Source organism: Drosophila miranda, chromosome 2 (genome assembly GCF_003369915.1).
Source record: "Drosophila miranda strain MSH22 chromosome 2, D.miranda_PacBio2.1, whole genome shotgun sequence".
Taxonomy (NCBI): domain Eukaryota; kingdom Metazoa; phylum Arthropoda; class Insecta; order Diptera; family Drosophilidae; genus Drosophila; species Drosophila miranda.
In genome coordinates, this window is record NC_046675.1 from 28353280 (window position 1) to 28378458 (window position 25179).

The window sequence follows — 25179 nt, forward strand, 5'->3', positions numbered from 1 at the left end:
TTTATTAGCGGCCTGATACTCCGCGACGCCGCTAAGCTGGGATTTTTGCAACTATCAAAAGTCGCGGGTCAATTTTCTCTGAACTCAGACAATAAGAAGTGTCTTTATTTCATACACGTTCCCATTGTATTCATTCGAATTTTATCGCCAAAACTGAGCAGCATTAGGAATTATTATATGTTATCTATGGTATTTGATCAATAACCATACGAAGGTTTTTGAATTTTCGCTCTCAAATCGTACTTACATGCATCATTTATTCCTATGGATTACATTTAATAACTTTTTGCTCATTCACCTTCAAACAATTTGAATTTTCGGCGGTCAAGTTTGGTGGGACTTGCTCTCTTTTTTTTTTGGATTTTCTCTCTATTTTGTGATGGGATATCCTCTCTCGTGGAGGGAGTTTTCCTCGCCCGGCGTATGTACTCGCTAACGTTGCCACTGTTTTTTGTTGATCCTTTTCTTCGTCAGTATATTTACGGTATATACGGAGACCGTATATTTTGGTATTTATTTGAATCGGGTAGAATCTGTAATAACCGGTTCACAACAATGAGTCCCATTCCATGCACACATACCCTGGGGGAAATGGATGTTATAGAGTTGTGAATATGTTTGTCATCCCAGGCAAAAACAATTTATTTTCAATATATTTTAATATTATTCAATATTATTTAATATTATTTTCAATATTTCAACGATATTTTAAAGCTTATTGTCTTCTTGTAGGGACCAAGAATAGGTATCAGGATCGAGATATATATACAAAACACTCATCATATACATGAATATGTCTAAAAAATGTCAATTTGCGAAAAGGTCTTTATTAGTTACGTTTTATCTTCATATCAATATATATACTTTCATATAAAATTAACAAAATAGGGTATACAGAGGCCTGTACAACGGCTTACACGCTATGAAGCGACTCTTTTTTGTTTAACTTTTTCGTTTAAACCTTTTTTTACAATAAATACAATAAAAACAACGATTATAAACAATCCAACCTTGTAGAAAATTTATTCATTAATGGGATAAAATTATGTGGGCATTACTGAAAGATTTAGTTTGCCAGCATTATTCAATGGAATATTAAAATTTAGAAATATGAACGAATTTCCCTTTTCGTTTGTTTTGATTGACCTATTTCGCTACTTGTTTTTCATTTGACTTATTTCGCTAAAACCTCTTTTCACGCAAAACGCAATAAAAGCAAGTATTAAGAATACACCAGTTAAATAGAAAATTGATTCATCAATCGTATAAAATTATGTGGGCATGGTTAAATGTTCTATATAGCTAGTAATATTCAACGGAATATCAAAAATGAGGAATATCTATAACAGAACTTGACTTCGTCAGTATATTTACGGTATATTTTTAAAATGCGACGGTATATCTTGGTATATTTCTGAGAGTCGGGCGGTATATTTTATTGATAAATCCGCGGTCACACTGACTGTGATTTTTGCAGACGAATTTTGAATTTTTGCAATATTTTAAATTAATTTAATTTTGCAAGTGAAATGCAATTAGACCAAGTGCGAAGTACGCGAATGCGAAGATGTTGACGTTGATACTTTAAAGGAGCTTCGGCGACGGCGACAAGCTGGTGCAGCAGGAAAAATCGGCGTAGGATACGAAAACTAGTTCTTACAACAGCAACAACTTCTGGTCCCCCCAACCTCTCGCAAACGAATCTCACGCACTCAGCGCACACAAACTCGCAGACAGTTGTTGTTGTCGCAGACAGACAACAAGGTCCTCCCAAATATGGAAGGAATGGACCTGTGGACGTCCATGTTCTCGGCAGACTTCGAGGAGGGGGAGGAGGAGATTGAGCAATATGCGAATGAAAACGGTCTGGACAGCAATCCCGCCGGCGACAGTGACGACATTCTTCCCGAGTGCGATGGCGACGACGAGGACGAAGAAAACGAGGAGGACGACGACGATGATGATGATAATGATGTGGAGGATGATGCGGAGGAGGAGACCGGCCGTGACAGTGGGAAAACAAGAGAACCCGATCAGGATGATGATGCCATATTTCAGTTCGATCTGGAGCCGATTGTAAGCATTGGAGAGCCACAGCCCCCACCGTTGCTGGCGCCTCCGGGTCCACTTGGCGCGCCGCCTGTGCGTCCCATGCATCGCCACTCACTGCCCAGGGCAAGCCAGGGTCGGCCCAAGGAGGGGCGTCTTTCGGGCGTGCTCACGCGGCCCACAACCTCGCAGATCAATGCAACCGATGCGAACGGGATTCCCATCAACTATGAGCTGGGCGTCATCTACATCTGCCCCGCGTGCGGAGCGGAATTCCGGCAGCAGGATCTCTGGAAACGCCACATGAACCAGATGCACCAGTTCAACACGCGCCGCGGCCTCAACTTCATGGCCATGGACAAGCTCTATCATCGGTGCCTGGAGTGCAACAAGCGCATCGCCATGCATAGCCGGGAGAACCTGCTGAAGCACAAGTTCACCCATCTGCCGTTCAGGTGCACCAAGTGCTACATCTGCAAACGGGAGTACAAATACAGGTGAGTGGGACCCTCGAGCGAACCGTAAAGGATTCAGCTTACTTACGCAGAAATTCTTTGCAGACAAGACCTGATGGTCCACCTGAGGATGGTCCACTGCGACGAGGTGGTGGCCATGATGCGGGAGGGCTTCAACTTGGCGGGCCGCAAGACGCGGGTGCGGGAGCCGCGCACAGAACAAATGCAACGCAAGGACCCGTTCCCAGAGGAGGATGATGAGCGGAACGATCTTCTCGAGCCGGAGACAGAGACTGTGCCATCTGTGGTGGAAGAGGAATCCCCGCCGAGGCGCAGGAAGAAGCGCTACCAAGGAGGTCCCTCCGGCGATGGAGGTGCGGATCTTTGCGAGGATTACATCCACTACATGTGCCCCGATTGCGGCACAGAGTGCGACACGCACGCCCAGTGGAGTCAGCACATTGAGTTTGTCCACGACTACGTCAGTCGCAGGGGGCTCAACTTCATCAGCGTGGACATGCAGATGCAGTGCCTCGAATGCAAGAAGGTGAGTTAGGTGCTTAGTCCTGGAGATTGCCCCTCTTAAAGAGCTACCCCTTTCCGCAGATTGTCATCCCCAACACCATTAAGACGCTGCGGGCGCACAAGTTCACGCATCTGTCGCAGCCCGAGTGGCTCCGCTGCAAGCTGTGCTACAAGGGCTACACGGAGCACCACGAGCTGGTCAGTCATCTGCTGAAGCAGCACCACCTGGAGTCGCTGATGCCCGAGGATTCGCCGGATCCATCACCCGTCAAAACGACAGACGGAGGCGGAGGCGACGACTGGGAGGACAATGGAAACGGGAGCGTCTTCGATGACGTGTCACCGCACTTTGAAGATGCCCCGCGGCGGGGAGGCCGTATCGGGAGCGATGACATGTATGAGCCACACATCGACTACCTGTGTCCGCAGTGCGGCAAGGAATTCATCGAGAAGAAGCACTGGCGCACCCATGTGGTGCAGGTGCACGGCATGAACGACGTGACGAAGCTCAACTTTGAGATAATCAACGATCGCCAGCTGAAGTGCACGGAATGCGCCAAGATCATAACGAACGCCTACGGCATACAGAATGCACAGCAGCACAGGATCACGCACCTGCCATTCAAGGCGTACGCCAGGTGCCGCAAATGCCACAAGTCTTACACGGACCGCAAGGGTCTGGTCAAGCATCTGGCCACCTACCACCGTGTGGGCTACGTGTCGCGCAAAACCCTGAAAAGAGGCGGACGACCAGCCGCGCCGTTTGCGTCGCCCAAGCAGCAGCGCAGACAAATTGTGACCTTGGGAAAAGAGACCTACGAGATCATCTTCCTGGACGAAGAGCTGATGCACTCAAGTGTAGACGAGGAGAACGACTTTGGAGAGCAGATGCAGATGGCGGATGAGGAGGACTTGCCCACTGTCAGTGCTGGCGTGCCGCCGCCCAGCCCGAATCGCTACAAGTGCGTGGAATGCGGGACGCTGTTCCCCACCCAAGTGGCTCTCAAGTTGCACATCAGCGAGGCACATACGTTCCGGGACCCCCCTCAGTACGGGGGATCCAAGAAGCTGGACAAATCCCAGGGCAAAGAGGAGTCGCCCAAGAAGAGGAGACTAGGAGCGGGTCCAGCAGTAGCATTGACTCCATCATCATCGCCAGCGGCCACAAGCACCCCATCGTCGGGCACCGTAGAGCAGAACTACATATTTCTGTGCCCCTCGTGCGGCGAGGAGTACAAGACGCAGTTCGAATGGCGCCGCCACATCAACGAGGCCCACAACTTTGACAAGCGGCAGTATCTCAATATGCGACAACTGGACAAGTACCGATACCAGTGCACCCAGTGCAACGACATTGTGTGCAACTCCAAGTTGAAGGGGCTGCAGGACCACCACTTTCGCCATCTGCCTTTCCGCCTGTACCTCAAGTGCCTCGTGTGCGGCACCTGCTACAACCACAAGCCCAACATTGCCGCTCATCTGAGGACGCGGCACAACATCTACGAGCGCGAAACGCCCTGGCGGGAGCTACAGACCAAGCCCCAGTACTCTTATGTTCAGTCCAAGGAAAAGGACAGGGACACGGGCGTCAAGAGCAGGCCGCAATCACCCTCGCATGCAGTTGTGCCCTCCTCATCAGGCTCATCCAGTGCCAGCAGTCGTCCACTCTGGCCGCAGTCCGAGAAGCGTCCGACACGGCCGGCCGGTCTCAACACCCTGGAGGACAGCATCTCGTACCACAATGCGGTGGACATGGACTTCATCACCTACTACTGCCCCAAGTGCAACAAGAACTTCGACTCGCACGCCTTCTGGCGCAAGCACATCGTGGAGCACCACAACTTTAATAGCCGCGAGGGCCTGAACTTCCGGCAGATCGACATCCACCACTACTTATGCCTGGAGTGCTACAAGCGTGTCACCGTCACTCATACCAAGGGCGCCATCGGGCAGCTCCAGTCGCACAAGTTCCGCCACCTGCCCTACCGCTCCTTCAAGTGTCTCACCTGCAACGGAGAGTTTGTGCGCAAGCAGATGTTCTTCAAGCATCTCAATCGGGACACCAATCGGTGCGATAACAAGCCCAGCGCCGAAGAGGTGTTTGATGACGAGGAGCAGGACGCGATTGGCGTCACCGCCGCGGAAGATGACGACGTTGAAGCCTCTGCCTATCGACTGATGTGCCCCCAGTGCGGCGACGACTTCACCACCTGCAACCAGGCGGTGTGGCACAACCACCTCAACGTCTCGCACGGCCTGGACAAGCAGCTTCTGCACATTCGGAAGGTAGGCGAGGGGCTCTACCGCTGCCAAGACTGCAACGAGGAGTTGGCTACGAAGTGCAGGCGGGTCCTGCAGCAGCACCGCTTCAAGCATATGCCCCATGCCGGCTACATTCGTTGCCAACTTTGCGAGAGCGGGACGGATGAGAAGGCGGCTGAAGTGCACAGCATGCGGGAGCTGCATCAGCACATCCGCGAGCACCATCCGGCAGTGGACGAGAGCGACGAGAGGATGCTGAAGGTGCGCCAGCTAATGGACGAGGAGGAGACCGACGAGGACCGTCAGCCAACAGCAAACAGTGACAATGAATCAGGCTCGACGCCAAACAATGGTCCATATATGCCGCTACCGCCGCATTTACTGGACGAGGTGGTGGATTTGGATTTCGAGGATGTGTATATGCTGGGATAGGGTGCCCACCCCACACACACCTGCCACCTCCCATTCCCAGTATCCACAATAACGTGTACTTCCAGTGGCCAACCGAATAATCGAGTCTCTCTAAAGGACTGAGAATGAGATTAAGCAAAAAGTATTCTTAGACATTAGCCATTAGACACCGTATAACACCTAGCTTCCCCTCATACTTATAGCTAGATTTAAAGTTTTAAGACACCCTCTCTCATTTTAGTAGCTGTAAGCCGTCAAGCGTCAAGCGCCCACAGACTCCACCAGATTTCAATGATATTTACAAGACTATACAATAATTTAACTATATTTATACGCTTTCAGTGAGGTAGCCGCAACTCGAGCTGAAAACTTATTTAAGAGCACTGGTTCAAGTGCGGAAAACTTTGAAGACTCGCCCGTGGCACCTCTGCTTTTTTATTTCGATCAAGCATGTTTGTCTTCATCAGCAAGCCATATGATATGATATAGCGATGGGCTATGTACAAATCGGAAGTTTTAAGGTGACTATCTTAAAACAACGTAGAAGTTTTTTTTATATAGATACAGATGTTGGATAACCCGATTACGACAAATGATTGGCAAGACCATAAAAGAAATCTATGAGCAAAATTTCCGAAGGTAGGCGGGAATACTGAGGGGATTTTGAAGTACGCAAAATATGCGTTGTGTTGAGCCCAAGGGCTTTCCGGGTTGGACTGCCGGCGGCGACGGCACAGCTATCAGATCATATTTCAACTCAGCCGACAGTATGTGCACCCTCAGCTTGGCTGAGCTCAGATCTAAATTTTGAAAGCTCCTCTTTCAGCTAGAGTGTGCGCGGGACCCCCAATGTAGATGATAGCTTGAGCATGTGAGATGCACTCCTTCTGGTTAGCTCTCTGCTCGAATAATTTTAATAAATAAGAAATTCCTTTCGAGAACTAATCGACTTACATATGCATGTGTTTCTATGGGAATGATGGTTTGTGATGATGATATATAGATTTCTGTCGGCACTTTAACTTTGCAAATAACACAAATATTGAACAATGAACTTATGGCTGAGCAAATCAATAAAAAATCGTATCATTTCGTATCATTTACATTTTTACCTTTCCCCTATTTATCGGCTTTATATCGATCAATGGAGCTATACGGCTGGTGCTCCGGGCGTCATTTTACCAGAAGGATTATAAGAAAAATGCATTATCTGGTAAAATCGTGTTGGGGTTTATATATATATATATTAGTCATAAACTTTCATTTCAATTTTGTCTAAACCCGCCACAAGCCGCAGCAGGCTGCAGGCTGCAGGCAGAGCTGCATACGGGTCAAATTAGTGGAAAAACGTAGTTGTAGAACTGTGCGGCTCATACAATATGTGGACCAGACCATACTCCTTAGAGCTGCCTGGGAAACGGTGGCCGTGTCTCGTGGGGGATGATTATAATACGATATGTACGGGGTACTCAAACTAGGCTAATAATAATAAATAATAATTATAATAAATACTTTTGAAAAGCATAAACAATTGCACGCTCGTAATAATTGCAACTAAATGATAACGATAATACGATTTTGAATACCAAAACAGAATACAGATACAAATCAACAGAATTGGCTTAAAATTAGACAAACTGATTGGAATGGAATATTATCTCCGTAATTGACCGACAGCCTGGTCACTCTCCTGCCACCTCTCCTTGACTCCACATCCACTTTGTGCACGACGCTCTTCCTATTCGACATTAAATGTAAAAAATCCATGCAAATATGCGATGTGTGTGTTTAGTAACAATTGGTTGCCGCCCATTTGCTGCAGTAGTCTATGTGCTTGCTTGGCCTCGTGCTCCTGATCGTGCTCGTGATCCAAATCCCTCACAATGTGGGCATGTTGCGCCGACCGTTACTGTTGCTGGGCCCCGAATCGTTCGGATTCCCGCCCTGTTGGGCCTTCTGCTTGGCACGGCGCGCCTTCTGGCGCGTATGCTCTATTTGAAAGTCCTCCACGCGCAGGTTGAGACGCATCATGTTGTTAATGATGAACTCCTCCTCCAGGATGTGTTCCGGGGGGGAGCGCATCACGGCCAGGGTCTCGCAGAGGCCAGTGCAGGTCTTGCGCACTTTGTGCCGACTGAGCGAGGCGCCGATTATGACCAGGGCCACCTTGAAGATTACCCGAATGCCCTCGGCCAGGAAGCAGTCCCACACGCGCAGCAGCGTCTCCCAGGGCAGGGTGCGAGTCATGCCGCAGAGGAACCAGTCGGTCATGTACAGCAGCGGCTCTACTTTGTGCTTCTGCAGATGGCGATACACTGGCGGGCAGGTCTTCTTCAGCAGGCCCTCCAGTATGCCCGCGTCGTTCTGTATCACCTCCAGGCCAGGTATGAAATAGTCCTGCAGGTAACTGCAAAGAAAATCGGTTAATACAGAGCAAATCTTGGAAATAGATGGACCTACACATCACACACGCTCACAAACACCCAAAAGGCGTCCTCTGCTGGCAGGTGCATCAATAGGAAAGCAGCTATCGGTGCCTGCGCTTGACAGAATCCCACCTTGGGGTTGTATATGGAGTAGGCCTTCAGCACGTTGAAGAGCTCTATTTGGCCGACTTTCTGTTCGTCGAGGAACATTTCGTGGAACGGAAACTGACGGTGCTTGTCCTTCTTGATCTCCTCTATGGTCGCCGGATTGCCGGGCTTCTCCAGCAGCTCTTCGTAGACATTTGGATTCTTTTTTTTGAGCAGATATGCTCCGGATAAATAAAACCAGGCCTTGGGCCGCACCGACTTGGGTATGCCCTTGCGACATCGATCACGAATCTGTAAAAATCCAGTTGAGGATTACAGGAATGTATGGTAATCGAGTAGAGGGCATCTATCTCACCTTTTTGTAGTTCTTCGACATGTAGATGGACCAATTTTCGATCATGTATAGCCATTTCTTCTCGCGGGCTATAATCTGGGCCTTGGACAGGGGCTCTTTGGGTTTATCTGTGCGCTGGAAGCCGCCGTAGAAGCCATTGCGATCCGGGCAGCTGGAGACGGTCGAGCACAGTGAGATGGTGTCCAGTGAGCGCGGTGCTGTGGCCATCGCCAACGCCAACTCTCCTGCCGCAACGACAGCAAACTGAAGGCACAGAAAGTACGAGTATTACATCAAAGTACGCCCACCAAATGGATTGGCTCCACAACCATCCATTATGTATGCAAATTCAAAGGGAGAGGGACGGGACTGCGAGAGGGACAGATAGAACCACTGGTAATTTGCATTATCGTTATTATTGTTATTGTACCTATAAGCACTCGCAACTGGGATGATACAAAGTGCGCAATTAAGTGGACGGCGGCCCCCCATGGCTCTGAACAAAAATTACTCATTTCCATTTCCATTCTCGACAGAATTTTGGCAATCTTGGGACGACGGTCCCACTCTTATCACAGCTCACAGCAACATTATCAACATTAGATTGGGGGCAACTCAAGGAGATACCATTGAGAGATGGCCGTGAAACCATAGTCAGTCACACCTTGTCATCCTTGGGGATCAGCTCCAAGCAGTCGATGCTGTGACGGTAGTGCGAGAAAAATAGGGAAGGCATGGCCCACAGCCAGCCGAGGAACCGACTATGCGGAAAAATGTGCCTCAACGCTGGTTTATAGGAGCTGCCAGTGCCCGTCCCGTATCTTGGATAAACAGCTGTTAATTGGTTCCTTAATCGAACCATTACTAAGCCACTTGCTGCATAAGTCTTCCGATTCCAAAAGTGAAAGCACAGCTCAGCACAGCACAGCCCAGAAAGGGAATCGTATCGGATTGTGGGCCTTTCAGTTTCGCCCCTCCATGCCCCCCCCCCCCTGCCTAATGAGAGAATCGCAAGTGCAGCAACTGCAAGTAATTGAGGCAACTGGGCCGTGCCTGCGCCCCGCACTCGAATAAACAGCTGGGGGAAAAAACGAACGAAAGATCGGAGAAAATCAGAGTGCAAAGAAAATTAGTTACTTTTCCGCTGATTGCCACAGCGACAACCGACCTCGGGCAATCGGAATTAGAACCTTATCTGCGGACTGCGGGACGAGTCATAAAACATGATCGCATTTGGCACAAGCAAACTGAAATGTTTCCGTGCCTCACGCCGCAATGACAACACGTCATAACGCCTTGGGGCATGGCCACCCACCCACCCACTAAAACTTTTGGGTTGGCTGCCAGTGGCTGCCATTTTCGCCAAAATCTAATAACATCAGGCATGCCCGATCCTCGAGTCGTATTTTGGTATCCACTCTTCATCTCGCACATTTGTGTTTCTCAACAGAACATGTACATAGCCATTGCGAAAGCCCTCTCTGGAAAGCGACACATTGCTTTGATTTTGCCTACGCGCCCCGAAAACAAGTGTCTCTGTGTGCGCGGTGGAGCCCTCGCATAGACACATGTACCGTGATTCTCCGCTTAGCTGTGTGTGCGACACAATACATACCAATTGTTATTATTAACCAACGCCTCCGTCCCGTCCGCCCCCACATACGTCGTGTAAACTTTTTGCCTCACCTTTTGCTACGCTGTTCTCGTGCTGCTGCTGCTGCTGCTCCTGCTGTGGTCGTGCAATGCGCAATATGTAGGGGTGTCCGCGTAGCTTTTTTTTTTCATAAAACAGTGTTGCACATTCGGGTTATTATTTTTCGCATACACTTTGCGCCCGCACAATGTGTAGGAATATTGTTATGATTAACTTTGCTTTTGGCCACCCCGTCCACCCCCAGAGAAATCAGCGTCAGGTGTGCAGTGTGACCTTATCGATCGAGTATACGGTCTGACCCTCAGAAACATACCGTAATATACCAAGGGAAACGGATCAAATATACCATTGTATAGCGGTATATACACTTATCTCGGTTTCGACTTCACAACATACTGAAAAGTATATAAAACCGTAAATAGAAGAAGAAAAAAAATACTATTATTTTACATTTTACTCTTGGCCACCCCGTCCACCCCCAGAGAAATCAGCGTCAGGTGTGCAGTGTGACCTTATCGATCAAGTATACGGTCTGACCCTCAGAAACATACCGTAATATACCAAGGGAAACGGATCAAATATACCATTGCATAGCGGTATATACCCTCATCTCGGTTTCGACTTCACAACATACCGAAAAGTATATAATACCGTAAATGGAAGAACAAAAAAATAAAATACTGTTATTTTACATTTTACATTTACACCCCCAGAGAAATCAGCGTCAGGTGTGCAGTGTGACCCTATCGATCGAGTATACGGTCTGACCCTCAGAAACATACCGTAATATACCAAGGGAAACGGATCATCTCGGTTTCGACTTCACAACATACCGAAAAGTATATAATACCGTAAATGAAAGAAGAAAAAAAAATACTATTATTTTACATTTAAGCGCTAAGATTTAAGTTTTGTTTTATGAGGGGAGGCGCATTCGAGAGCTGGGAGATCCACTTGTTGCCCACCTTCGAGTGGGCCAGGCGCCATAGCTGCAGCCACAGGAAAGGAAACACCTGCACCACGGCAAGGGCCGCGACACTGCTGACGATTTTCCGCCCGGAACCGTGATTGACGACGCACAACAGGAGCCCGACGGACATGGTGCTACACATGAACATCAGCCAGGCAAAGATCTGGCGTTCCTGGGACCACACATCTTTATAGGCATCTCCCAGGATGCAGAGCGTGAGGAACCAGGGCAGCAGTAGCTTCAACGCCATCACCAGGCCACCGGTCCAGATAGTGTAGCCGAAACAGGTTTCGTTCAGGATCCGGGGAAAGTCCACAACCAAAGCAGGAATGCTGCCAGACACGAAGATGGAGTACAAGCTGTACACCAGTATGTACATGGCAGTCGCCTTTGGTTTGATGCAATGTATGTCGGTGCTCCTCTGTCTCAGTTGCAGTCCTAGTTTCAGTTCCATCGCAAGCATCTGAATAACCAGCGTCTCGTACGATGTGCAGGTCAGTGTGTAGAGCGTGCTCAGGTTGAAGATGACCAGCTCTATGATCTGGACACTGCGTCGTTGAAAATATGCGATATGGCAGAAGTACGCCCACGACGCCAGAACCATCATCCAGGGCACCGGAGCAACTGCAACATGGACGAAGGCGGCCAGCAGTATAGCGCCATTAATCATCCAAGGCATCCCATTGGGGCAGACACCAAATGCCAGGGGGCGCACAAATGTGAGCGGAATGCTGATCAGTAGAATATAGCGTTCCGAGCAGCCAATGGATTCGGGAAGAACGGAGATGTATGCGAGTCCTAGGAGCAGCAGCATCCACAGATAGAACTGGGGGCCGCGCACTCTAAAGGCACTCCGAGTGCTGTAGCAGGCGAAACTCAGGTATCCCAGGGCCATGATGTATCGTCGAAAGAAGCCACCGAGGCAGATCAGTGCTAGCACCAGAGGTAACAGGAAGCCGCAGATGGTCACCATATTGCCACTCCTTTTCAGTGTTTTCAGTGCCAGGACCCACACGAGTGCGGGCAGCAGGAAAACGGCCTGCATCAGCAAGGGGATTCTTTGGAGACACATGAGGACTACGAGGAAGAGCGTGACCGCACGAGAGATGATGGTGGATCCCCACAGGCAGTCGGATAATCCTTCCGAAATCTCATCAGAGTCCCTCGACTGTCCTGGTCTCTCCAAATGACAACGCAAGCAATAGACCCATCCGAGCAACGCACTGGAGGCGGCCACCACGAGGACGTAGCGATAGTAATCCATGAAGTAGTCGATGCACTTAACAATCACAGGCATAAAGTTGCTGGTGAACTCCAGCAAGGACTTGAAGCGCTGCTGCTGTTTCAGGACGTGACTCGACTTCACGAAGCTGTCCATCAGCTTGGTGTTAAGCCAGTGCACTGGCATTACTCGGGAGAAGAGTCCAGACCTGTGGCGCTTCAGCAGGTGACGCGCTTGCGCCAGCAATTGGAGCGCGTTCGTGTGCATGGCGTGGGCCTCATAGCGGTTGCTAGTCCTGAGGAGACCTCTTGGAAGCTCTCCGCGATTGTTCGCCGGCGGGGCCTGACCCAGAAGTGCGCTCATCAAGGGTGTCAGCTGAATGGGACTCAGTACATGCAGCGGCAGCCTCATCTCCTGGGCATTGACCACAAAGCTGCGGCCTCGAATGGTCGTAAGATGATTAACGCCAGAGCCCCAGAGGAAAAACGGAGCCTCCACAAGGCTATTACTTTTGTTCGAGCATCCTAAGGAGGCAAAGATGTGAGCGAGGCAAATGAAAGCTTTCAGTGAGATCGATCTCACCACTAGAATGTGGAAATCCAAAGTCGGAGGTCAGCAGATAGGCAGTTCGTTGGTCTGGAAAACAGTCCTCGAAGCGATTGTACATTTTCCACACACTGCGATCCGTGAACTTGAGATTTTCGCACGTGGCAGGTGCACCACTGGCATCTTCTCCCAACATCAGATGCACGAAGAAGAGGAGGCCTCTGTTCTCCTGCAACTCCTGGGATTCGCTCAACAGAAACAATTCCACGGCCCGAATGACCGATTCCTCCATCTCGTTGCAGTTCTTTCGCACGCCCGGCGTGACTTCGGGACTGAGAACTGTAGGCATGTCGATGTCTGGGAAGCGTTGCTTCATATGGGCCGTGGTCCAGGCATAGCTGTAGGTGCTACGATTGAAGATCGAGTCAAACGGGGCCGGATTCAGCAGCCAGTTGTGGGCAACCGATGCCGCATCCTCATAGAAGCCCGCGAAAAGGGCCAAATATGAAGAGAACTTCGAATCGGTGGGCGCTGCCGCGGGGTGACTTATCCCCACTAGACCCTGCTTGTGGAACAGCTGCCGCAGCAGCGGCAGGTTGTTGCAGTAGTCCTCGAAGAAGGTATTGGCACGAAGCCCGTCCTTGACGAAAACCACCAGACGATCTGCCGGCACTCGTTCCTTGAGCGACTCCATCGCCTGCGGTTCCAGGATCCCGATGTCCGTCCCCCGAAAGTACACCACGTAGACGGACGCAAAGAGGAGCAGCTGCACCAGCCCGTACGTATAGTAGGAACGAAACATTCTCTCACTTTTGAATTGTGAATTCCTTGAAACATCAAATTACTGTCATCGAAACCTCATATAGTATCTATCAGAGCAGGCCTTTCTAGTTCTTAGCCAATTCTATCTAGCCATTTAGTTCTTAATGAACGTTAAGTTCGACTTTCATATGCCTTTGATAAATATTCAATATTGCATTCGAAATAACACCAAGAACATTATGTGCTTTCAGGCTACACTACATAATCTCTGTGATAAAATGTGTATAATGACTGATTACAAGAGTAAAGTGTCAGTGGAAACCAGGAAACCATGGCCTATCTGTTGTGTGCCGAAAGAAGATACCACAAGACCACTCACGAGGCCCCAGTAATTTACAGCACGAGAGAGAGAGCGAGGGAAAGCAACGGGCCCAGAGAGAGAGAGAGAGCGATTCCGATCTTAACCTGGCACAAAAACCGCGAGAAATACAGAGAGCGACAGAGAGCGGAACGTTGGGGCCTGAGTTTTGGGCTCTATAACAATCGGACCGAGGCATAGAGCGGGCGTTAGAAGTCGACTGCCGGAGCGAGCGTGAACATCACAGTCGTAGAAGCGTACGCGAAGCAGATGAACACGCCGTGCCATGTGAAGGCGACCCCCAATGAAATCAAAATACAGATTACGAAATTCGAATTGGATTGTTCGCTTTTCGAAGTACATGGATACTATACAATAGACAGATAGATATAGATACGTGCGTACGAGTAGTTACAGATTCGTCCAGCATCTGTGCCTGTGTGGACCGTGAAACGGGTTCGCCGCGTATCGAAGCAAATGTCAAGAGTCAGTGCAGGTGCGAGTGGAAAAGTTTCGGCCGCCTTGAACGCAAATAGAAATCGGAGTCCGATCGGAGTTCTAAAGCGAAATCGCTCGCATTTCCATCTGGTTTCTCCTGTCCTAATACCGGTGCTAATGCCAAACTAATTAATAATTAGAGACAAGCGCGTGTCCGCAATGGATTTGCTCAACCACGGATCTACCGATTGACGGGGCACTAATTAATTTAGATCTCAATCAAGATCGAGAGCTCAACAAAAAACCCTTCCCTTGAGTAGCTTGAAGCAATAAATAAAGCCATTCAAAGTGCAATTCTATTTAGATTTAAATCAAACAAAGTTCTAATAACCAGCGTCCTCCAAGATGCAGTCGATGAAAGCCAACGAACTACCGGAGAATCCCCGCGAGACATCCAATCCCCTCTCGTCGCTGATGTTCTGGTGAGTAACAAGGGGGTGGGGTTGGGGTTGGGGTTGTGGAATGTGGGGCTCCCATAGAACTGGCAGCGTGACAACTCTCTGACATGTTGATTATTTCATTCAATGGCTCGCTTAATTTGCATAGCCCGAGGCATTCTTCGTTGAACTCTCACGCTCTCTGACTCTCTCTGGGGAGGCACTAACCCTATGAAAAACCATGATATCTGACCGATCAGGCTCTCAATATCTTGCGACAAAAGTGCTAGTGACTCAGACGGACTCAGGGTGCGCGTATACCGTATGGAAATATGTTCTCGTGTGTATCTCTCGGGTGGCAACTGTTTTTATTATTACCCCTGATAAGATTCGAACCTGCGGTGTCATAACATCATAATAACTCTATCGCTATCTTTGGCTCTTGGATATCTACCTATATCTAACTGTGGTGTTGTTCTACTCCTCTCACAAAAACGAAACCCAAACCGGATATATCTGTGCAATGAAGCTTTGCCATGCCCGTTCTCTTCAAGGGCCGCAAGAAGACCCTGGAGCAGAAGGATCTCTATCAGGCCCTCAAGGAGCACAAGTCAGGTACAGGGATTTTCCAAATTGCATTCCAAACATTTAACTCTTTTTCCTTTTAATCATAGATTCATTGGGCGATCGATTATGCGCTGCCTGGGACGAGGAGGTAGTCAGAAATAAGAATCCCCGCCTGGGTCGCGTTATGACCAGAGTCTTTGGATGTCATTTGGTGCTCACTGGGGTGCTGCTGTTCCTACAGGAGTTCCTCACCAAGCAAGTGCCCAGATTCCTCTCCGAATCAGACTAGTCCACTAATCGCACACAATTTCAGGGTCACGCAGCCCATCTGTCTGTTTGGAATAATGGCCTACTTTGCCGGCGATGATACGGATCTCTTCAAAGCGCAGCTCTATGCCACCGGCCTCATTGCTGCCTCCGTGTTCACAGTGTTCTTCGGCCACCCTTACATGCTCGGCCTCCTTCATCTGGGGATGAAGATGCGCATTGGTGAGTTCATTCCATAGGGAATACTTCATCTCTTTCTCATCTCCGTGGATTTCAGCTCTGAGCAGCCTTATCTATCGGAAGTCCCTCCGACTCAGTCGCACTGCCCTGGGGGACACGACGGTGGGGCAGGTGGTGAATCTGCTGTCAAACGATGTCGGACGCTTCGACATGGTACTTATCAACGTACACTATCTCTGGGTGGCTCCACTGGAACTGATAGTCGTCACGTATCTCATGTACATCGAGGCAAGTGCGGAGAAGAATACCATAGCCTGAATATCCCTTCTAACCAGCCGTCCCACTCTTTTACTGCAGATTGGAGTATCTTCGCTGTTCGGCGTGGCCGTGATGCTCCTCTTCCTGCCCTTTCAATCCTACCTGGGCAAGCGGACGAGCGTCCTCCGACTGATGACTGCCCTGCGGACAGACGAACGCGTGCGGATGATGAACGAGATAATCTCGGGCATTCAGGTGATCAAAATGTATGCCTGGGAGAAGCCCTTCGGAAAGCTGGTGGAGTTCACACGCTTCAAGGAGATGCAATGCATCAAGCAGGTCAACTACATCCGCGGCATCCTCATCTCCTTCGCCATGTTCCTGTCGCGCATCTTCATCTCCACCAGCCTCATAGCCTTCGTTCTCCTGGGCAACGTCCTGACCGCCGAGAAGGCCTTCTTTGTCACCGCCTACTACAACATCTTGCGGCGGTCCGTGACGATGTTCTTCCCGCAGGGAATCTCGCAGTTTGCGGAGCTGCTCGTCTCCATCCGCCGCCTGGAGACGTTCATGCATCATCCGGAGACGCAAGTGCGCGACAAGTCAAAGATCCAGAAGGAGGAGCCCGTGATTGGTGATAGCCCAAAGACCAACGGCCTGCCGGAGAAACTGCTGGACTTTAGCGGATTCACAGCCAGGTGGGATAGCCAGAGCGCAGAGCCCACGCTGGAGGACATCAATCTGCAGCTTGGACGCCGCAAGCTAGTGGCTGTGATAGGGCCCGTGGGCGCTGGAAAATCCAGCTTGATTCAGGCAGTGCTTGGGGAGCTCCCCGCGGAGAATGGCAGCCTGCGGGTGGACGGAAGTTACTCGTACGCCTCGCAGGAGCCGTGGCTCTTCACGGGCACCGTGCGCCAGAACATCCTCTTCGGCCTGGAGTGGGACAAGCATCGCTACCGCACTGTCGTCAAGAAGTGCGCCCTGGAGCGGGACTTTCAGCTGCTGCCGTACGGCGACAAGACGATTGTGGGCGAGAGAGGAGCCTCCCTCTCGGGCGGACAGAAGGCGCGCATCAGCCTCGCTCGGGCAGTGTACCGCAGGGCAGACATCTACCTCCTGGACGATCCTCTCAGCGCAGTGGACACGCACGTGGGGCGCCACCTCTTCGATCAGTGCATGCACGGCTACCTGCGCAGCGAACTGGTGATCCTCGTTACGCACCAGCTGCAGTTCCTGGAGCAAGCCGACCTCATTGTTATCATGGAAAAGGGCCGCATCAGCGCAATGGGCACCTACTCTTCGATGAAGCGCAGTGGTCTGGACTTTGCCAGGCTCTTGACCAATCCCAATAACGAGGACGATTCCATGGATGAGCTGGAGGTGGCCGTGGGGGACCAAATGGATCGCCTCAGCGTACCGTCGCTGAGCAGACGTGGCAGCGGCAAAATCAGTCGCCCCACCAGCCGCAACAATAGCTTCACTTCTCTCAGCTCCATGGCTGAGTCGATGGCCCAGGAGGCGGCGCTGCAGATGGAAGAGCCGCGGGTAGAGGGCAAGATCGGAGTGGGGCTCTACAAGGAGTATCTGACGGCAGGCAGCAGCTGGTTTATGATCTCCTTCATGTTGTTCCTCTGCCTGGCCACGCAGATTGTTTGCTCTGCGGCGGATATCTTCCTCGCTTATTGGTAAGTGATTCCATCGGAGCTCCCTCACGGATTGGCTCTAATGGATCTTTGCCTTTTTCTTGCAGGGTCAACAAGAACAGCAATAAGGCAGAGATGAGCTCGGATCCGGCGGACATGTACTACTTCGCCGCCTTGAATGTGGCCGTCGTGGTCTTCACCCTCGTGCGGACGATGCTCTTCTACAAGATGGCGATGCGCAGCTCCACAACCCTCCACAACGCCATGTACCGCGGTATCACGCGGGCGGCCATGTACTTCTTCAACACGAATCCCTCCGGCCGCATCCTCAATCGCTTTTCCAAGGATCTGGGGCAGCTGGATGAGCTGCTGCCCACCGTAATGCTGGATGTGGTGCAGCTCTTCCTCATTCTCGCCGGCATCGTCGTCGTCATTTGCATCACGAATCCGTACTACCTAATCCTGACGCTCACTCTGGCGATCATTTTCTACTTCATCCGAGAGTTCTACCTGAAGACATCGCGCGATGTGAAGCGGCTGGAGGCGGTGGCCAGGTCTCCGATATATTCGCACCTGGGGGCCACCATCAGTGGATTGCCCACCATCCGCGCGTTGGGAGCACAGAAGGCGCTCATTGAAGAGTTCGACAATCTGCAGGATCTGCATAGCTCCGGCTACTACGCTTTCCTGGCCACGAATCGAGCCTTTGGCTACTACTTGGACTTGTTCTGCACGCTCTACATCGTCATCATAATTCTGAACTACTTCATCAATCCGCCGGAGAGCTCTGGCGAGGTCGGTCTGGCCATCACCCAGGCCATGGGCATGACCGGAATGGTGCAGTGGGGCATGCGGCAATCCGCGGAGCTGGAGAACACAATGACCGCCGTGGAGCGGGTGGTGGAGTACGACGAGATCGAGCCGGAGGGAGAGTTCGAGTCGGATCCGAAGAAGAAGCCCTGCGATACGTGGCCCGAGGAGGGAGAGATTATTGCCGAGGATCTCAGTCTGCGCTACTTCCCCGATCCGCAGTCCAAGTACGTGCTTCGGGCCCTGAACTTCCGCATCCGACCATCGGAGAAGGTGGGCATTGTGGGACGCACAGGAGCGGGCAAATCCTCGCTAATTAACGCCTTATTCCGACTGTCCTACAACGAAGGCACCATCCACATCGACCGCCGCGACACGGCCGACATCGGGCTGCACGATCTGCGCAGCAAGCTCTCAATCATTCCCCAGGAACCGGTGCTCTTCTCGGGCAGTATGCGGTACAACCTCGATCCCTTCGAGGAGTACAGCGACGCCAAGCTCTGGGATGCCCTGGAGGAGGTGGAGCTGAAGCCCCTGATCAGCGAGCTGCCCAACGGCCTGCAGAGCAAGATATCCGAGGGCGGCCACAACTTCAGTGTCGGCCAGCGGCAGCTCGTATGCCTCGCACGTGCCATTCTCCGCGAGAACCGCATCCTAGTGATGGACGAGGCTACGGCCAATGTGGATCCGCAGACAGATGCCCTCATCCAGGCCACCATCCGCAACAAATTCCGCGATTGCACGGTGCTAACGATTGCTCATCGCCTGAACACAATCATGGACTCGGATCGGGTCCTGGTGATGGATGCCGGACAGGTGGTGGAGTTTGGGTCACCATACGAGCTCTTGACCGGCAGCGCCTCAAAGATATTCCATGGCATGGTCATGGAAGGTGGCCAGAGCCACTTCGATGGTCTCCTAAAGGTCGCTGAAAGGGTGAGTGCTGCAACTATTGGCTTGTCTTTCTCATAATTGGATTCCATTTTCCTTGTTTTACAGGCCCATCAGGAGTCTCAGAAACCCAAGTCGGAATAGACCCTCGGCTAGCTCTAAGCATACTATACGTTGTAGTTAATCGTCAGATTAATCTGTACCAAAGATTAAGGATGAAGGGGGGCTCAGGAGAGGGCAAATCCTCGCTAATCAATGCTTTATTCCGGCTGTCCCACAACGACGCCACCATCCACCAGCCGAAGCTGCATTTAATTTAGTTTCTACTTAAAGTAAACCACCATTCGCACAACTAGGACTAGGATAAAGTTTCTCACAGAAGAGTCGCAGACATTTAATTTAGTTCTAGGTTAAGTTTAAGTGATTATGTTTGAAGATTAAACATTGGTTTGGACATCGCTCTGAGACGACGGGACTTCTTCGTTGATCTTCGTTGAGGACGAGGTAGGTCTCGCCTGGAGAGATCCTCGGAAGAAAAAATTCGTCACACAGGAGCACACCACAAGGAAAACGACGGCAGTGTTGATCAGGACGACATGCACTACAGATGGATGAGCCGCTGGCCAGAACAGGCCATGGTCGACAAACAGGAATAAGCACAAGCTGCCATTGCAGGTGAGGATCAGAGAGATGAAGATTAAACGGATGTTCTTGCGCGCGTATTCGCTGCGGGCGTACATGCTCGACAAGATGATGATGGACGGTATGAAGATCTTCAATAGGACAAAGAAAGCCGTGAGGCCATAGCAGCAATCCTTCGCGAAGAGTCGCGCAGTGGACGGGGCGAAGGTGAAGCTGCAGATCCAGTGGCCGGTGCCGAGCAGCGCCAGGAGAAAGTACAGGAGAATGGAGACGGAAAAGTAGCTGGCTCGAGCCAAGTTCTCCTCTGGACACACAATCTTCGGCTCGTTCTGATCCTCATTCTCATCGGCTCTCTGTTCCAGTGCATTGCGGGGCTGCTTCGTCTCTTGGTATACGTCAATCCCCATCTTGTACTCGAAGATCAGGGCCTGGGCGAAGAGCGAGGCGAACGAGTCGCTGAGAAGCGTGTGTAGGGTCATCAGGTTGAAGCAGATGAGCTCCAGGCGGCGTTTCGGAGGCAACCTCTTGCCATACGGCACCGATCCAAAGGCATAGAGGAGGTACGCCCAGCAAACGGTGTGCAAAAGCAGCGGCACGGTCGCTCCAGTCTCCTTTAGATACATTCCATAGCCACCGATCAACAATGTGCCCGCGTTGATAATCCACACAGATGCGCAATACTTCTCGCCGAGGATCAGGGGACGGAGAATCGCCAGAAGCATGCTCGCCCCCTGGAGATACATTCCGTATTCAATTGTCAGCGAGAGGGTCGACGGGCACTGCAGGCAGAAGAGCAGGACGCTGAGGCAGCAGACCAATCCCAGCCATGCCAAGAATCTCGGAGACATCTTCTTGAAGTGCCGACGATTGTAGAAACACACGAGTCCCACATAGAGCAGGCAGAGCAAGCCCCTCCGGAAAATGGGAACGATGAAACACACAATGGAGACGAGGATCAATTTGAGGTGCAGCAGACGGTAGCGGATGGGTTTGCCCTGCAGTGGTCGTCCGGCCAGGGCCATGCACCAGATGTAGATGGGCAGCAAAAGGCAGAAGCCAGTCAGGAAGGGCACCTTGAGCAGGAGGATTATCACGCTAACAACCACTCCCAGTGCGCCCATCATCACATTCGTCCACGAGATCAATTCAACGCTCTCCGGCGGCTCACTGGAGTTTCTGGCCTGTTGCGATGCTTGGACCAACAGACAGTATATCCATCCCAAGAGTCCAGCCATCGTGGCAATCAGCAGTGGAATGCGATAGTAGCTATGATAGTACCGCAGGCACTCCTGCGCCAGCGCTGCCACCTTCTCAATCGTCTGCAGTGCCTCCTGCGTTCTGCCCATCCGCATCTCTCGATCCATTTCAAGGATATAGCTCTCGACTTGGCTTTGGTTCAGGTGTTTGAATTGCGGCAGGAACTTGTCAAAGAAACCGCGCTCGTGGTGCCGCATCAAGAGCTGCGCCTGGGCCAGAAGTTGAAGCGCATTCAAGTGAGCTGCCTGCGTCTCCTGCTCCATGGACACGTCCAGGAAGCCCAATGGCAATCTGCCCAAATTGTTCACTGGCGGCGGCTCACCGATCAACGCAGAGATGATGGGCGCCAGTTGGATCTGCTGCAGGTCGATGAGGGGCCGCTGCAGCCCTGCGTTGTTTGCAGCAAAGGTGGGGGCCACATTATGGGCCGTTTGGCGCACTCCGGAACCCCAGAGGAAGAAAGGCGTATCGGTTTCATCCCGGGATCCTGCGACATTGGAGCCTAAAAGGAAAAAATCCAAAGGATTTCAAATTTCAACAGCGAGGCGACGCTTTTAATGAATATATCTACCCAAATGACTTATGCCATGGCTCGATGTCATCAGATATGCAGTGCGGCTGTCGTTGAAGGTGCTCTCGATCAGGTCATAGGTCTCGCGGATGCCGCGCTGTGCAGAATGCAGCCTCTCCAGATAGCGCTTGCTCAAGGGACCTTCGGTAGCAATATTCCCCAGATATACGAAGAATATCAGAGACGTCTTAGACCGCAATTTGTCGACTGTTTCATTGATGCCCAGGTACGAGCGGAGCTGAAGGAGGACCCAAGGATCTTTGGGCTTGGGATCCGATGAGTGGTGCTGAAACATTCCGCTCGTCAAGGACTTTGTGTAGACATTCGTCTGACTTTCTATCCAGCATAAAGAGGTCTTGCTGCGGTTAAAGACAGTGTCGAATGTCGACGGATTCCATTGGAAGCCAGTGCGGAACAGCGGTGGAGTCTCGTAGAAGCCACCAAAGATGCCAATCTGGCCGGAGCGCACGAGGGTAGGCACACTGCCGCGGGATATCCCCACGAGTCCTTGCTTCACGAATACCTCCCGCAGGTCCGGCACGGAGCTGCAGTTATCCGCGAAGAACGTCTCGGCGCGCAAGCCATCGGTGAGGAAAACCACCAGACGATTCGCCGGCGGACCGATTCCCGATTCCGGAAGCACCTTTTGGGGCTTCAGGTGGGGCAGAAGACGACTCCCCTCGAAGTAGATCTTCAGCAGGCAGCTGAGCAGCAGGATCTGCACCACTAGAGCCTGCACTTTCCACATTTCCACGTGTGTCTTTATTTTTCCGAGCAGCCGAAATGCCACACGACGGTACAGCAGGAAAATTATATTTCCTATTATTGAAAGTGGGATTTGAAGGAGCACCAGATACATTTCGACCCACCTGAAAGCCTTAACAAGATATCAAAGGCCTGCTCTGATAGATACTAAATGATATGTAGATGCGGATGGCAGTAGCATGCGGCAGTCTGATATTTCTTTAAGATGCGACATCGGTTGCCCACAACTGGCTGCAGAATCCGGCCCCGTATGACTCGATCCTCAATCGCAGGACCTACAGCTATGCCTGGACCACGGCCGTTGCCTACAGTTCTAAGTCCCGTAAATCTGATGGTGGGAGTGCCAGTGGCACCTGCCACGAGCACTAATCTCAAGTTCACGGAACTCAATGTGTGGAGAATGTACAACCGCTTTACAACCAAAGTATTAAGTATCAGCATAAATTATTAAGAGATGAATGCCTTGGTTAACCAGCAGGAAACAAACGATAGACGCACCGCCAACACGCTCTTTAATTAAGGGAAAAAGTGCTGGGCTTTGGTTTTGCGCTTCTTTGTCTTGGATCCGGTCTTGGTCTTCTTCTGATCGGTGTTATGATTGACATCCACAGTGTCACCGGCAGACTGGTCCTCATCGAACTGCTCGACGGCACAGCAGCGCGGAAACCAGCCGCGTATGTGCCCCTTGAGCTGGTGCTTCTTCTGGAGCTTCTGCTCCCGCTTGGAGAGCACCCGTTCGCCGTAGAGCCAATATTCCTGGACGCGTGTCACCTGCACGAGATCGCCCTTGTGCACGACAATGCGTGGATCGTCAGCGCAGGGCATACAAATGGTGGCCATCAGGCCCTGGGAGAAGATGGGCAGCCAGTACCCTGTGGCCGATGCTATGCACCTGTAGGTGCGGGTGCGGGCCCGCTTTTGCTCCTTCTGGGCCAGTTGCTCGCGCGTCATAGTGTACTGATCGCAGCCGGGGCGAACGGGCCAGTTGATGCCGTCGCCGCTGGGTGTGAAGGTCTCCAGGATGTTGCGCCAAACGCCCATGTCGTACGGGTAGTCGAATGTGGGAATGGCAATTCCAATCGAACTACTCGCGTAGCGACGGTATTCGGCCTTCTTCACGATCCAGCCCTCGATCTCGGAGAGGTTCCAGATTATAGCCTTGATCTGCAGTTGCATGAGCTTAAACGTGGCCAGCAACACGCCCACCACAATGCCCAGGCTGTACATGCATGCCATGGCACTGCGGAGGGTCATCACGACTCGGATTCCGTCGGTATCGCCCTGCTTCAGCAGGGCCCTGCGATAGATGCCTTCGTAGCAGGAGAAGCCAATGATCAGGGCTGACTGAATGCTCCCGAGCATGAAGAAGAACAGGAAGTAGAAGAAGTTCGCCTGGTTGGCCCATCCGATGCAGTTGTTGATCCACGGGCAGTGGTGGTCCATCCGCAAGACACATCGTTTGCAGCGGCGGCAGTGGTGCGCCCGCGGTGCCTTGTAGCCGTCGCACACCTTGCAGAACTGCAAGAACTGCTCGTCCTCGGGGTTTTCGGGCCGCCAATGCTTCGGCAGAAGGCCGGGTCCCACCACAATCGACATGCAAAAGTGATAAAGGGTAATCAGATTGAGCAACACAATCAGAACGAAGTTGATGGCAGCGTTAAACGACTCCGCGGGCGGCCACCACATGGCATTCACGTGTACGGTTGTCCAGGTCACGCAGGTCATCAAACTAAAGACAATCAAGGGTCCCCAGTGCAGGAAACGCTGCAATTCGTTCAACCAATCGCAGAACATGATTTCCGTTTTAAAGCTACAATTATTTTTTATATTTTTGTTTAAATTTCGAATTGAAGTTGACTATCTGGTGTGTTCTAGTTCTCTAATGGAATCGGGGTTTTCCTATACTTCAAAAGTATTTGTCAAGGCTCACTTGATAGCTATAGTACCCAATATGATGTGCCTGCCTCAACAAATCCTGCCGCAGCCTGCTGAGATTATCGGACATCCATGTACTAGAGGGGATATGGAGGATATTAATCACTCGAAGGATCCAGGGGCGTGGAGCCCCTCTTTTTTTAGCAGTCCATACAAGGTGAATTTACTTGTAAGATGATGGTGAAGACCTTAACATGTAATTAATATTTATAAAACTTTTGCCATTTTGAAATCGATGAATTCTTTTCCGTTCATTCACAGGTTACATTAACCCGTTGGCGCCCGGTGGTTATTAAAATACAGTTCACGGAAATTGAGAAACCTTAATAATTTAAAAGCCGTTCACGTGAAAGGTATCGTAGTCTTTTTCTTAAGTAAAAATGAAGGATGAAATGGATCTACAAGAAAAATTTAATATATTATTAGGATTAATTTC

The 25179-nt window shown here is 50.9% G+C and overlaps 6 protein-coding genes across 8 annotated transcripts; 2 read left to right on the forward strand and 4 right to left on the reverse strand.

Annotated features, from left to right (window-relative positions):
• Nucleotides 1-1440: 1440 nt before the first annotated feature.
• LOC108156377 (zinc finger protein 850) lies at nt 1441-6657 on the forward strand. Its single transcript, XM_017287788.2, has 3 exons — nt 1441-2546; nt 2610-3051; nt 3111-6657. The coding sequence occupies exons 1-3, from the start codon at nt 1777-1779 to the stop codon at nt 5721-5723; spliced, it is 3825 nt and encodes a 1274-aa protein (XP_017143277.1). The 5' UTR covers nt 1441-1776; the 3' UTR covers nt 5724-6657.
• A 269-nt stretch (nt 6658-6926) lies between these two features.
• Nucleotides 6927-10497, reverse strand: LOC108156378 (TBC1 domain family member whacked). Of its 2 annotated transcripts, none has more exons than XM_017287791.2 (4): nt 10257-10497; nt 8592-8834; nt 8163-8527; nt 6927-8109 (listed from the first exon to the last, which is right to left on the reverse strand). In XM_017287791.2, exons 2-4 carry the CDS (start codon nt 8796-8798, stop codon nt 7581-7583), a joined length of 1101 nt encoding a protein of 366 aa, XP_017143280.1. In that variant the 5' UTR covers nt 8799-8834; nt 10257-10497; the 3' UTR covers nt 6927-7580. The 2 variants fall into 2 exon arrangements, with proteins under 2 accessions (XP_017143280.1, XP_017143279.1); XM_017287790.2 differs by lacking the exon at nt 10257-10497 and adding an exon at nt 9235-9322.
• A 592-nt stretch (nt 10498-11089) lies between these two features.
• Nucleotides 11090-13941, reverse strand: LOC108153863 (GPI ethanolamine phosphate transferase 1). The gene is made up of 2 exons (XM_017283960.2): nt 12999-13941; nt 11090-12940 (listed from the first exon to the last, which is right to left on the reverse strand). Exons 1-2 carry the CDS (start codon nt 13762-13764, stop codon nt 11115-11117), a joined length of 2592 nt encoding a protein of 863 aa, XP_017139449.1. The 5' UTR covers nt 13765-13941; the 3' UTR covers nt 11090-11114.
• On the forward strand, nt 13651-20040 carry LOC108156137 (probable multidrug resistance-associated protein lethal(2)03659). 2 transcript variants are annotated; one of them, XM_017287451.2, is made up of 9 exons: nt 13651-13740; nt 13976-15002; nt 15487-15572; nt 15632-15779; nt 15838-16013; nt 16069-16259; nt 16329-17914; nt 17980-19618; nt 19682-19717. In XM_017287451.2, exons 2-9 carry the CDS (start codon nt 14926-14928, stop codon nt 19715-19717), a joined length of 3939 nt encoding a protein of 1312 aa, XP_017142940.1. In that variant the 5' UTR covers nt 13651-13740; nt 13976-14925. The 2 variants fall into 2 exon arrangements, with proteins under 2 accessions (XP_017142940.1, XP_017142939.1); XM_017287450.2 differs by lacking the exon at nt 13651-13740 and having other exon boundaries at nt 14926-15002; nt 19682-20040.
• LOC108156138 (GPI ethanolamine phosphate transferase 1) lies at nt 19992-22938 on the reverse strand. Its single transcript, XM_017287452.2, has 2 exons — nt 22044-22938; nt 19992-21974 (listed from the first exon to the last, which is right to left on the reverse strand). The coding sequence occupies exons 1-2, from the start codon at nt 22900-22902 to the stop codon at nt 20011-20013; spliced, it is 2823 nt and encodes a 940-aa protein (XP_017142941.1). The 5' UTR covers nt 22903-22938; the 3' UTR covers nt 19992-20010.
• A 268-nt stretch (nt 22939-23206) lies between these two features.
• LOC108153861 (palmitoyltransferase ZDHHC6-like) lies at nt 23207-24701 on the reverse strand. The gene has a single exon (XM_033388658.1). The coding sequence runs from the start codon at nt 24600-24602 to the stop codon at nt 23325-23327; it is 1278 nt and encodes a 425-aa protein (XP_033244549.1). The 5' UTR covers nt 24603-24701; the 3' UTR covers nt 23207-23324.
• Nucleotides 24702-25179: the final 478 nt, after the last annotated feature.